The sequence below is a fragment of the Urocampus carinirostris genome, chromosome 14, assembly GCF_059441175.1.
Source record: "Urocampus carinirostris isolate Australia breed hairy pipefish chromosome 14, RoL_Ucar_1.0, whole genome shotgun sequence".
Lineage (NCBI taxonomy): Eukaryota > Metazoa > Chordata > Actinopteri > Syngnathiformes > Syngnathidae > Urocampus > Urocampus carinirostris.
Window position 1 is genome coordinate 15,977,259 of NC_142362.1, and position 14,231 is coordinate 15,991,489.

Here is a 14,231-nt window from a genome sequence, read left to right on the forward strand (position 1 = left end):
AAAAAAGACAGGTTTGTGGTTATCCCTTTAATCGGTATATTACCAACAATAATTTGATGCAGAAAATGAATTAATAATTTGATGAAAAAAATTGAATGAATATATAGATTTTTATTATATATTTGTCACCGATTTACAATTTCAACCTCGATAACACTAAATTTTGGGGACCCATAGATCTCTGTTGGGACCCATAGATTTTTGAGCATGCGAGTCCCCGGGACCCATCACTTTTCAGAGGTAAAATGAACACTGCATATGACAATGAACACTTTGAAATTCAAATTTGATCCTTACAGATGTGATTTTCCTGTTTGCCCGGCCCCAACGCGCTCTCAGGCCTCGGCGAGCATCTGTTTTGCGACAAAAAAGCACTTAAAGCTCACGACCTGCACCGCATCATAATGCCATGGTTAGTTGCTGCCTGGCGAGCACTGAGCAGGATTTGGCCATTAAAGAGCTCGCCGCTTCCCCGGGGAGTAAGAGAGAAACCAAAAGCTGAGATAATGAGAACCAATATTGGTTTTTAATCACAATGCCATTATTGACATTAGCAGACGCAGCATTAAGCACCTGTAGTAACCTCTGGGGTTCGGCAGCATTTGCTGTTTTAGATTAAACCGAAAAAAAAGTAACGTATTAAAATGGATTTATGTTTGGAGTTAATGAAGCGCCATCTTGTTTGGAATATTATTATAGATTATGCTATAAAATAATTGTTTCGATGACTGTACAGGCTTGCTCTTGAACATTTAATTATGCTGCTATTGTCAGAACCCGATCAGACGGTGGACCCAGACGCGTAACGTTTTCACACAAGCTTTATTTTACGGAAATGGCGCAGTCATGCGCGGGAACACAAACGCCAGTGATACGGCGATCGCTCGGCGGAAGAAGTGAAAAATCAGGCGCAGGCAAACTGGAAGCCAGACGCAGACGAGATCGAAACCGGACAGGACAGACAGGATTGATACTGGATACAGCAGCAAAATACCGGACAGGATGGGACTGACGGGATCGATACTGGTTACACAAGCAAGATGCCGGGCAGGACGAGACAGACAGGATCGATACATGAGCAAGGTACCGGGCAGGAAGGGCCAGACGGGATCGATACTGGAGCAAAATACTGGACAGACTAGATCAATACTGAATGCATGAGCAAGATACCGGATACTAGAGACTGGAGCAAAATACCGGACAGGACAGACTAGATCAATACCAGATACTAGAGCAAGATACCGGACAGGACGAGACAGACGGGATCGATACCGGATACTGGAGCAAGATACCGGACAGGACGAGACAGACGGGATCGATACCGGATACTGGAGCAAGATACCGGACATGACGAGACAGACAGGGTTGATACCGGATACTAGAGACTGAAGTTTAAATAGGCGGGAAGCCAATCAGGTAACGAGCAGCAGCTGGCGCCAAACGTGCGGGTCCAAGTGAGGGCAATGGGCAACCGTGACAGGTATTGAGTTTTTATGATACCATGTCTGCACTTTTACTTTTAAAGCTTATGTTGGGTTATCTATGGGTATTGGGTTTTTATCTCTATTTATTCTGAATATTTATGGATTTTTGTATTTTCTTTTAACTGTAAATGGATGACTGGATTCTCCAAACAAGGTTTTGTTGTTATCTGATAATGTTAATACATTTTTCTGAACTTGTGAAGTTGAGGCAAGCCAGTTTTCCGATTAAAGCAGCATCGTCACGTGAAATGTAGGCTAGGCTAAGGTGAGCTAATGCTAAACAGGTTGGCTACTTGATTAAACTGTAAGAAATGACTAAGAAAGACAAAGGCAAGGAAAGAAACTCGGGCGTGTCACATTAAACAGTGATTGAATGAAAAGTTAAACATACTGTACATTATCCAGCAGGATCTTAGCTCTCATGTTAGCATGGCTTGCAATACACAGCATTGCTTTCTAACCATTTTTCAAAACTGTCTTTATTATTTAACTATGTTAACTCGAAGATCTTTTATTATTCAGGAGGATGGAAACGGTAATGTGCAGTTTTATTTTTAGCCACTTGTTGAAGCAGTGAATTGAAATGGAGTCTCTTGTATTAAAAATCTATAAAGTAATTGCAATCTTAAGCTAGTTTCCCTTGTTTTCTCTTTTCAGAAATCCAAGTCGTAGATATAACTATCTATTAGGAAAAGTGCTTTGTCACTAATTATGTCTTGTATAATAGACAAATAATAATAATAAACAAAATGTGTGTCTATACAATATTGCTAAACAGAGGTTCCATGATATTTTATGATTTTGAGTTAATTTTTGAGCTGTTTTTACCTACTTAACTGAAAACATTTGTTTTTCACCCAATTAAATTGGACACATTCTTCTGTCATTTTAAATATTACAAGCTGTTTGTCAAATTGTCTTTCATTAGAGAGATATACTGTATTTGCAAGTTTATTTGGATCTGTAAAATGATAAAAAACGAACTTTTCACGTTCCGCAAATCGTTTTGCACCCTCATATCGAAAAATGCATCAGATTGTATTATTAGGTGAGGAACATAACCTTTTGCGTTACGTTTTGGATCTACAACTTCTTGTACAATAGATCCCCTGCAAAACATCATTTATAAGAAATACTTCTGGGTGCCTGTAAATGTTCAAAATTCAAGCTTTGTGATGTTCATGCATACAACAGTGTCTTATAAATAACTAAGATGACTATCTGCTATTGGTTAACATCAAATAAGATGCAAATATGCTATTTGCTGAACTACCTCCCACAATGCTTTTCTCTCTTGGTTCAGTTCAGAATTTCATGTTCTCTGTAAAGACTTTAGTATTGATACAATAGTGTATCGTTAAGAACTTCATTTATTCATTATGGGTTCCAAGACTTGTAGTGATGCTAAACAGAGAAGCAAAAACATGCTCACCATGGAAACAAAGCTTGCAATTATTAATACAAAGAGGGCACATGCATACATTCCTTCGCTTAGGAGTATGGCCTTTATTAATTAAATGATCTAGACTATTATTAAAAACAAGGCAATAAGAGCAACAAAGTGTTCTAAGGGCATGGCAATCATCGCAAATGGGAGTTTTATAATCAGTTTTTATTTTAATCTGCTGTCTCCTCTCCTCCCTGTATCCGCCCACTAACTCCAATGTACCAGATTAAGTCACATCACACCAAAGGTAAACGAGATGCGATCTTTGCTTGTATATTTATGTTATTTAACAGTTTACACGTATATTACACATAAGTTGTACTCCCTTTATAATATTTGGTTATTTTAATGATTTTACATGGGGTACCTGAGATTCGAAATGCATTAGATCAGAGGTCTTCAACATGGTGCTTGCCGGCACCATTGTGCCTTTTAAGGACAACTGAGGTGTCCAGTGTTGGGTCATTGTCATTTTCTAGTAAAAATTGTGTTTTCAGTGGCTGACTGAGTCTATTAAAGGCTTCCAATAGTTAACCTGGTAACAACATAGTAATAACATGATAGGTTATTTTAGAAATGCATGTAGAACTGGGTGCCCTTTGCGCTAATTAGTAAGAAAAAGTATCTCTCAGTTTTAAAAAGTTTGGAGACTCCTGCATTGGACAATTATCATTGGTTTGCATACGACGATTTCCCTTGCGATTGCCACCTTAGAACAGACGTTTCCTAGGGATCTACTCTACACTATAACTCGGGTTCTATAGTCGTATCAGTGTTTTTTTTTTTTGTTTAACCCCCCCATTCCATCTCCTATCTCAGCCAAATCCACCTCCTCACGCGTTTCGCTGACATTCCCCCGACGCCCCTCATACCTCAGCCTCCTGCATCCCCCCCGCCCCACATGCCCGCCCTTTCCCATCTACCATGTCGGTAAAAATATCTGCAGACAGCAGGAGAGGAGGCACTTTCTCTCTCTTTCTCTCTCATTTTCTCTCTACCGCTCGCTCGCTCTCCGACAAGCCACCCATGTGACTTCTCCGGCTGACGGTGCCTCAGCACCATTCAGCCTGCTTGCCTACCAGCCGGCTGCCGCTAATGAGCCTTTGTGTGTCCGGGGGGGAGCCACACTGTGACAAAGAGGGGAGCTAAAGTGTGAAAGATCGTCCTAGTGCATCTCGTAATAAAGCATACAGTATCGACAGTCTCATCTCTCAGGCTGCGCCTCCCCCTTCTTTCTTTGTCTGTTTTTTTTTTTCTCTAACCTTCTGCTGATGGACCTCCAGGGCCGCTGCAAGTCAGTGGACTGAGACAAAATGGGAAGTTCTTCATCTATCATGTGTGAATTGCTGCATTAATGATAGTGTAGCATAGCGCCGCTGCTGTGAGAAGAGGTGAAAGGAGTCGAGGCTCAGCCAGTGGATGCAGGTCAGTGGTTTCTCCTTAGGGCCGGCCGGCCGGCGCCTGAGGGAGTTGCCGTGGTGCCCCATGCATGTTTGCTCGCTTTCTTGCTGCTGTGTGCTTGTCATTGTGCATCACCAGGAGTGTAGTAATGTGTGTGTAATATCAACGAGTGGCTGTTGATTTGAGGATAGAAGAGCCTATCGAGGCTTTGAGATTTTTTTTTTACATTCTATCCCGATCGGTTTGGAAGGGGTTGGCTTGGTAATACAATTGCAATTGTCATGGACAACAAGTGGTGACTATTGTCTACAACAAAATCATTTGTGGCACTCCAGGATAAACGCAAGGTTCGTACGGGGGCTTGAAATCCTCGAAAATGTTAGAATTTTAACATTGTGTTTTCAAAGATTGTGCTTGAATTTTTGGTAAAGTGCTCGTAAAAGTCTGCTTAAAAATGACGCTGACACTGCTCTCTGGAACTATTTAAGGGCGTATGGCATTTAAAAAAATCCTTCATTCATGTAATTTTTTGTTGACCAAATTTCTTAATACATGCTTGAATAAATCATATAAACTGGGATTAGCTCAGGAGGTAGAGCGCTCGTCTTGGGATCAAGAGATCTGTAGGTTCGATTCCCGGCTTCTCCGTGTTATATGTCGAAGTGTCCTTGGGCAAGCCACTGGATCCCAAATAAGCAGGTTGGCGCCTTGCATGGCTGCATGGCCGCTATTGGTGTGTGAGTTTGTGTGAATGGGTAAGTGTGATGCACATTGTAAAGTGCTTTGAGAAGTCTTCATTGACTTGAGAAGCGCTATATAAATGCAGACCATTTACCATTTACTATTACATTACTTCCCCTATTAATGACGGCAGCTGGCATTAGTATGTATGTCATTGTCCTATGAAGCATCGTCGTCCCCTATGGGTCACACCCAGCGGACAGATGCATGCTAAACGTAAACAGAGCACTATGGAATATGTAAGGACTATGTATCAATTATGGACAATTTTTATGAGCCATGAAAAAAAATTAAAGTAGCGTTTCCCAGTGGTAAATTGTAACGGGGAAAAACTTCCTGGAACTGAAAATGTAAGCTACATATTACCTTCAAAAATCGCAAATTTAAATTATAGATGAATTGGTGAATCTGCAAAATACATAATTCCCAACAGATTTTTTATTTTAATGGTACTGGGAAAAAAGGCTTTTAAAGTCCTTAAAAGTGCTTGAACTTGGCCATGAAAAAGGTGTACAAACTCTGTAAACATGTAATAAAGACTTAAAAAATAAGATAAACAGAATTTTAGGATAAATGGGCTAACATATTTGATGGCCTAGTAACTAATGCAATGTGTAGACCTCTTGATTACTAATTTCTCTTTTTTCTTTAGTTAAGGTGACTGTCTTGTATATTGTTATTATAATTTTATGTAAGCGGATGTTTCTCCAAATATCTGGAGAAGCCCACTAAAGGCAGTGTATTCGGATCCGCATTTTAAATGAGTTATCATAAAACCCCAGGTTACGGCGACCTTGCTTTACAATGTTTTCATGTTACAATGCAGAGATATGTTTTAGGCCCTTTTAAGGCGTCAACAACCTTTTTTTAGTGTAGCCCAAAACGTATAAAATTCAAACTTTTCAGTGTTTGTGTGTCTGACTTAGTGAGCTACTTGCTTCATACATTGTTAAGATGCCTGTTTGTTATTGGTCAACATCATATGTGAAGCTGAACTGCTATTGGTTAGCGTCACAGTTTAATGAAAAAGCAGACATGGTTTTGGCTGAATTACCTCCCACAATGCCTTTCTATTTGTTCAGTTCAGAATCTCGAGTGCTTTGTAAAGACTTTGCAAATTAGTGCTTTCTTTGAAAGGCATTTATTAGCAACGGGTTGATAAAGCTGCAGTTATACTAAAGAGAAGCAAAACCATGAAATGGAAGCTCAAAATAATAAAGAAATACGAAGGTACATGCAACATTACCCTTGCAAAGAAATATTGCCATAACCAATTGACGATCAGGACAATTATTAAGAATAAGGAGGCAGATAAAGCAACAACATTTCCATCAAGTGGTGGTATCAAAATTAGTTTTAATTTTATTCTGCCGATTCGACCCCTTTTGCATTCACCCAATAACTCCACTGTACCAGATCAAAAAATTGTCACACCCAAAGTAACTAAAATTTAATTCTAATTTATTTATCACGTTATTTAATTGTAATAATGTATTGTGCACAAGTTCTTACTTTATACAGTGCTGTGAAAAAATATTTTCCACCTTCCTGATTTTTCTGTGTTTCCCGTGTTTTTTTTTTTTTATATATTTACACAAAAGGTCATAAAATCAATTTAAATATCAAACTGAGACAACTCAAGGAAATACAAAATACAGTGTTTATTCCATTTATTAAGGCACCAAAAAATGAAAACCTATTTGGCCTTATGTAAAATAATAATAGCCCCCTCAACCTAATGGCGAGTTGGGCCAACTGGTTCGATGATCTAAAACCTTTGTGAGTGATAAATATGTTGAAATCACAAAAATCCGGAAGTGGGTTAATGCTTTTTCACGGCACTGCATCAATGTCCCCTTGATTCTCACCTCAGAATAGATTAATGTTAAATTTTTAAAATATATTAAAATTGTTAATTTCAAAGAACCCATTAAAACAACTTCCTGGTTCGAAATGTTTATTTTTTTTTTCCCTAGACAAAAATAGAGCTGACATTATTAAAATGAAATTAATTCATGCAAAGAGCAGGAGAGGTGAATATTGACCAAAAATATATATATATTTACATACAAACATGTACAAAAAGAGAGACTTCACATTCGTTTTGTTGCTCTGGACACATGGTCACATGGGAAAGCAAGCACAACGAGTGAGAATACACTGGAATCTCCATGGCAACCACTTTTTAATATCAAAGCCTAATGCAGCCCGGGCAGAGAGCTAAAGCGAACACATAGGTTGCTAACAATGGCTTCTAATTTGGAACCTGCCCACGCAATTTCTGCTGGAAATTTCCACAAACAGAAGTTAGGCCTCAACGCTTCTTTGTCATATCATTTGGGATGGATCAAAACGTTTTGGGAATGATTTGGAGGTGGGTATAGACCTTTCTATTCCGTGAATTTTCATTCAATTAAAAAAAGAAAATAAGATGACCCACTGTTCCGCAAATCGGATTGCACATCTCAGTTTTAGGAAGTGATGGTAAATCCGCAAAGCTGGAGGTGGTTGTGCCACCCCCGCTATTAGAGGGGGGGGAATCATAACCCCCAGGGAACAATGAACCTCCTTACTGGCAGCGATGGCTCTCCTATCTGGGCTGCACCTTTTCTTTAAATCTCTTCTCCCAGGATGCATTTGCATCTGTAATGATTCGATAGCGGAGCTGGAGATGAAACGCGGCGGCTGTCTGTGAGTGGAACTCCCCCACGAGCTGCTCGACTGACAGACGAGATGAAGCCCGGTGAAGATGCCGGCCCTTGTTGCCGATTCCAAGATGTCAGTAGATACATCTTTGATTCATTCACCTGAGGACCACGGAGAAATTCGGAGAGTCTGCTGCAATATTGTGTGTTTCGCTGGAAGCACTGCAGCCGACAGAAGAACCTAATAAAGGGTCATCAAGACAGCCCAGGAAATAAGTGGATGCTCTTTGTCCATCCTGGCAGACATTGATAGCTTGCGTTACCACAGCAGAGCCAACAATATTATTAAGGACTCCTCTCACACCGGCCACTACTACAGAGCCCTTGCAACAAGGAAGAGCACAGAGGCAAAAAGAAGCTCGGAGACAGTTTTCCCCAGGTCCATAAGTACCCTAAAAGAGGGCACCAGACTTTAAAAAAGTTATTTATCTTCATCATTCCCCTACCGGCAGGAAATTTCATATACATGTAACGGGTGTAATAATAACTTTTGTTTTATTGAAACTCCTGCTGAAATATGTTGTATAGTTTCTGTATAAGTGTCCTGCAATGAAGAGTCCAACAGTGCCACCTGCTGGTATGTGGTAAGGTTTGGTTTGGCTTTAGACTTTGCGACAGGAAGGTGGGGTTTTTTGGCAGTCTACAATGAGCTGCCAACGGTAAGACACGATCTTTTGGTGCTCCGCAAAAAGTTAATTTTAGACATTAAAACCACAGCTGACAAATCTCTCAACATGCACAGTAATGTGATTGATGTTGTCAAGCTGTTTGGATTTATTTTCGTTTTATTTCTGTCACCTTTTATGTTAGTTTTGCCGGACGTTGCATGTTGTGCTAAGATGCTAATTCCCCTTATAGAGATCAAAGCCAGCAGAGAAGCTTACCACGTGTTGTGTTGTGACTCATTCATTTTCAGGTAAATTGTACCCGTTTTTATACTCATTATTGTTATTATTTCTATTTTCTCATATATATAAAAAGGATGATGCTGGTTAAAATTCAGACTAAAGAAAAATATGTTGAATTATTTGTAAACGTTAAAAAAACACTATACGATCTCTTGTTAAAAGTATCTTGTTAAAATGGATGTAAAACTGTATTGTGATGGTTGATATTCTAAAATTGTTTTTTATGCAAACTGCAAAGAAAGCTCTTTGATGTTTTTGGCAGTCTACAACGAGCTGCCAACGAGATCAAAGCCAGCAGAGAAGCTTACCACGTGTTGTGTTGTGACTCATTCATTTGCAGCAACTATAATAAAAACCTCATCATCCAGTCCAGCGTGAATGTGGATCTTTGGTGGGACGAGTACACCGCGGTTACATACATAAAAAGAAACCGTCAACACAGGAACACGGCAGAAGACTGGAGGACCTTAAAGTGGGTCCAACAACACAGTCCAGAAAATCAATGGCTGCCTGATCCCTTGAAAAATTGCGGGCTCTCGCTCAAGCAGCAGAGCAAACATCTTTGTGAAATAATTATTTCACCTTAGTCCACACCTTCAACTGTTGCCATCCGGTAGACCCTACAGATCCCTTAAAACAATGACTAACAAACAGGTTGAGCAACAGTTCCTTCCCCTGGGCCATCACCACCCTAAACAAGCACATGTAGAGGAATAACTTTTCTTCCTCCTCATGTTGGTTTAACATCACAGTTGTGACACGGGTAAAACAAAAGCTTGAGCTGAGCAGTTCGGTGGATGTTCCTATTCCAGAATATTCCAGGCGCAAATGAGATACAGAACAGAGCTGTTTGATTCACAAATGTGCAGTCAAAATGGCAGACACTTTTTTATAAGAGGAAGGGTGGGTTTATATAAAATATAGAATAAAGAAAATTGTAATTATTTGAAGGAAACCTTTGCCATTAGTTTGTGATCTGTAACAAAATATCACTGGGCTCGATAGTTGTCCTCTTTGGTGTCTTCTGCTTTGTAAACATGAGGGAAGACTCCAGCGTGATTTTTCTTTTCCTTTTTCTTCTCCATCCACCTTCTTGTTGCTTTGCAATTTCATCACTCTGCAGAGCGCTCATTACTATAGAATAGGGACAGGCAATTCCAGTCCGTCCCTATGGGCCACTCTTTCATGTTTGAGATGGTGTTCTCCTCCAACACACCTCACCTATATGATCTGAACTCGAGGTGAGGGAGATTCCTGATTTTTAGTTGCATCTCAATTCTGACAAGAACAAATTTGAATTGATTCATAGACATCCAAATGCGCGTTTTTCCAAAACTACAATTGTTAAAATCTTAGTGAGGGGGGAAAAAGGCTTAAGGGATAGCTTTCATAATCGCCTTACAACCTGATTTGTAACCTTCGATTTGTAACCTTGTGAGGTACCCAAAGGTTACCACCTCTAATCAGGTTCATTATTAAGCGTCTGCAAAATGTTTTGTATTTTCTGGTTTAATTACCAAAAATGTATATCATTACTACACAGCTCTGGTGGTAAACAAATACTGTACTACCTCGAATAAGATCATATAACAATATACATATATAAGGTTATCCACTAGGGTTGGTGGGGCACCATTTCCTGTGGTGTGTCTTTGAGTCAATCAACCACTAAAACATCTGCCTTGAATAAGTGAGTTATTTACTTATCATATGCTCATTGTTATTTAAATTAAGAAGGTATTCAAAGACACTCATCGTGTCAATCATGCAAGTAACAAACCAAATATCCTAGAAAATAACAATGAGTGGTGAGTCACTGGTGAGCCATTTCAGAACAGGTCTGCGAGCTACTCAATGTCCCTAGTGGCCTGTGGGCAGGATGATTCTAACCCCTGTGAGAGATGACCATTAATAAGACTGTTTGATGGCTATATTTGCACAGATAAAATACATGTATATTGTTTAAATTCTACATGATAACGGCAGGGAAAAGAACTCACGTCCGTCCTGGTTGAAGTCCACAGAGAGAGAGAGAGAGACGTTTATTTTGCGTCAGAGAGATCAGTGCACACAAGAACATGACTTCAAAATAAAAGAATACAAGATTGATAAACGTACAAGAGATATAATTACACTCATTATTTAAACGTTACTTTATGTGTGTGTGTGCATGAGAAACATTGTTTTTATATTTAGTAATATAAAAACAAGCTAATTACCTTGAGACAGAAATTCAAGAGATTTACATTGAAACCCTGACACCCCTGATTTGAAAAAAAGGAAACCTGTTCAAACTGAATGTAATGGAAGAATAACTTTAATTCTTTTTGTCTATTGCTTCTTCTTTGGAAGAGTAGCTAACGCTAATTAGTTGTTTTAAAAACCTGACATTTTACTATGGATGTTGAGACTTCCTCCTACCCACTTGCATCACTGTAATTAATTCGGAATCTATTTTGCATACAATGTTTTCGTACATATACCGATCTAGAACATCTAGAACATGATTAGCATAAACAAGCACCAATGCCGTCGTAAACATTAGTCAAGCCTCCGAATGAACTTCCTCTACATCAAATCGAGAATGTAATTAGCCGCTTTCGCTGGCCATCTCCACTCCTTTGTGCCAAGGTGATCAATTGCCGAGAGAGAGGCAGAATAACTTGAGGCAGGAGGTGTGTGTAAATGTGTGATTGTGTGAGGTGCTAATTGAGTGTATTGAGGATTATAGAGGTCTCCTAAACTAGATATTAAATAACGCGTGGCACCTTTGCCCGTCTTTGTGTTCCAGGTGCAGATGTGTCAGGCCATGAGCGGAATACTGAAGAGGAAATTCGAGGAGGTGGAAGCCTCCTCCTCCCCGTCTTCTTCCTTGAGGGAGTCTGATGATGAGGTATCCTGCAGCGAGAGCGGGGATAGCAGCGACAGCATCAACCCGTCCGCCTCTGGCCCTTTTGCCCGTGAGTGTCTTTCACCCGGTCGCGAGAAAATAATCAGCGCGGTTTAATTAGGGAGGGCGGAACAAAGGAGGTAATATCAATGGAGACGGAACTAATGTTATCATTCGGATGCCGCGTGCCGGCGCCGGTCTTTGTGATATGAATGCACGGTCATAGCCGAGCCGAGGACTGGCTAAGTGATGCTGAGAGACGGCTGGCGTAATAGATGGCCCGCTTGCTCAGGCAGCCGCCCTTATTAGGAATAGCATCGGCAAATAGATGAACGAGATAAGAACTCAAACTGTGCTGTGCATGTACCCTCTAACTCAGATCTTCTCAACTACCGTAAATTCCAGACTATAAGCCGCTACTTTTTTCCGAAACATTCAACCCTGCGGCTTATTCAGTGATGCGGCCGATTTATGTAATTATTCTAACAGCCGCCAGCGGCGCTCGAGTACAAAAGGTAAGATTTAGACCGGTGGAATATATGCGCCGAGGAAGACTGCAACTTCTTAGCTTGTGCACAAATTAAATTAGCGTAGACATATTCTCATCATGCAAATTGCAAAAAGAAAGTCGGGTTTTGGGATTATTTTGTGATTGTGTTACATGTTTTAATGTAGGCACATGCGACTTACATGTGCAGGTGCGGCTTGTGTAAGTATAAAAGCAGTTATCCTCTTAAAAATGTGGTGGGTGCGGCTTATAATCAGGTGCGCTCTATAGTCCGGATTTTACGGTAGTCTGACTTGAGGACCCACCATTCCACTCTAACGCCAAGATACAACCCAAATTTAAAAAAAAATCGGCTTCTTAAAATCATCAAATGTGCAATGTAAAGCTAAGAGAGAACATATTCACCTTTTAAAAAAAGATTAGCAAAAGCAAAACAACTTCAAGTTCCGTATATGGTTGTATTTAAGCCTACACCGCAAATAAGCGCACCCCCTAAAAATGCTTTAAAATAGCCACATTCTCAAAGAAGTTCGTACCAAAATATTGGCCTGGACCAAGCCTTAACCCAGTATGGGATGGAAATCAGCACAGAAAAAAAGAAGATTTAAATATCTTGGAGCTGTCATATCAGAAGTGGGGTCAGAACCAGAAGTCATGGTCAGGATAGCTCAAACCACAGCAGCACTTGCCAGACTTAAACTCATCTGGAGAGTCAAGAACATAGCAGTAAAATCAAAGATCAGACTCATGCAAGCGCTGGTTACTTCCATCTTCCTCTTGGCTTGATAGACATGGACTCTCACGGCAAAACTGGAAAATAAAATCCAGGCAATGGAGATACAATGCTACAGGAAACTTCCAGTCATCAGTTGCTTAGCCCATGTGACAAACGAAAAAGTGCGCAACACCAACAGAGGGCACATTGGACCCTATGAAGAACTGTTGTCAACTGTGCACAGACGAAAACTTTAGTGGTATGTCACATCACAAGATAGTCAGGACTGACCAAGATAGTTTTCAAGGGCACAGTCTAAGGAGGCAGGACGAAAGGAAGACCGAAAACGAACTGGACTGACAACATTAAGGAATGGACTGGTGGCAACTTTGCCACTACTCAAGAACTAGCCTGCGAACATCAACAGTGGAGAAGTCTGTCCAGAGTTGCGCCCTCACGACCCATGCGATTAAGGGATTGGTGAACCCAAAATATTAAAAACGTGTGAATCTAAACAAAGATAATTACATAATAATGTAGCTAATAAAGCTCAATATACTTGTAAAAAAGCTTAAAATATAACATTTTTAAACCATTTACTTAGTAGTATCTTCAAGCAGTGCTTCAATGGCAGACACTGGTACAATATTTTGTATCTCGCAATAATTTCCTTCTTCAACTCGATCATTGTTGTCACCGTTTTCCCATTTTCCTTCCCCTTATCACTACCTTCCCTGAGACCCATCATTATGAGCAGATAAAGGAAATAAAACAAACAAAATAACATTAAAATGAGATGTGGGACGGCACAGCAAGAATACATCAAGCAGGGCATTATCGCCATCTACTGTGTAATTTATCCTCCATTATTTTAGTCTCCTTAGCATTATTTTGCCAGGGCAAAGGCCCATAAGCCATGAAAACAATTCAGCGACCCAGTTTTGGGTCCTGCCCCACCAGTTCACACTGCTCTAACCTAGTTTTTCTCAATCTATTTTAAACCGAGGCACACTTTTTTTTTCTCATAAAAAAATAGATAAATCTATAGGCGTACAGTTTGTTAAAAACGTTCCAAATTACTATCCGGCACCAGTTTCATATTTATCTTTAAAGTTCCAATTCTGCTTTTGCCTGAACTGACGGTATAACGTTTTTTTCTTAAACAGTTTAAGAGAATATTAGTTATTCAATATTTTTTCACAAGCGGGTAATTACTATATGAAAATAAAAATAAATTGTGATCTGCTGCCACCTACTGACAAGGATGAATGTAAGTTTCTCAGCTGGATGGAAGCAAAGAAACTGATGGCACGGTTTTCTGCCGAGATAAAAATGGGCAATCTCCTAAGGGACGCTCGACAAGGTCTGACTGTTTGAAAAAAAAAAAACTGCTCCAACCTTAAGGACAGATTCCTGAAATACTATTTATAAA

At 39.9% G+C, this 14,231-nt stretch overlaps 1 protein-coding gene across 3 annotated transcripts in view; it reads left to right on the forward strand.

The window, feature by feature from the left end:
• The window catches only part of csrnp3 (cysteine-serine-rich nuclear protein 3), a 52,046-nt gene that overhangs the window by 23,319 nt on the left and 14,496 nt on the right, over positions 1 to 14,231 (forward strand). For 2 of the 3 annotated variants that reach the window (XM_088352158.1, XM_088352159.1), the window contains exons 1-2: positions 3,991 to 4,356; positions 11,478 to 11,646. In XM_088352158.1, coding sequence (XP_088208284.1) covers positions 4,351 to 4,356; positions 11,478 to 11,646 — 175 coding nt within the window. In that variant the 5' untranslated portion in view covers positions 3,991 to 4,350. Of the gene's footprint in view, positions 1 to 3,990; positions 4,357 to 11,477; positions 11,647 to 14,231 lie in introns of those variants that run through there. The other variant, XM_088352160.1, reaches the window with a different exon arrangement.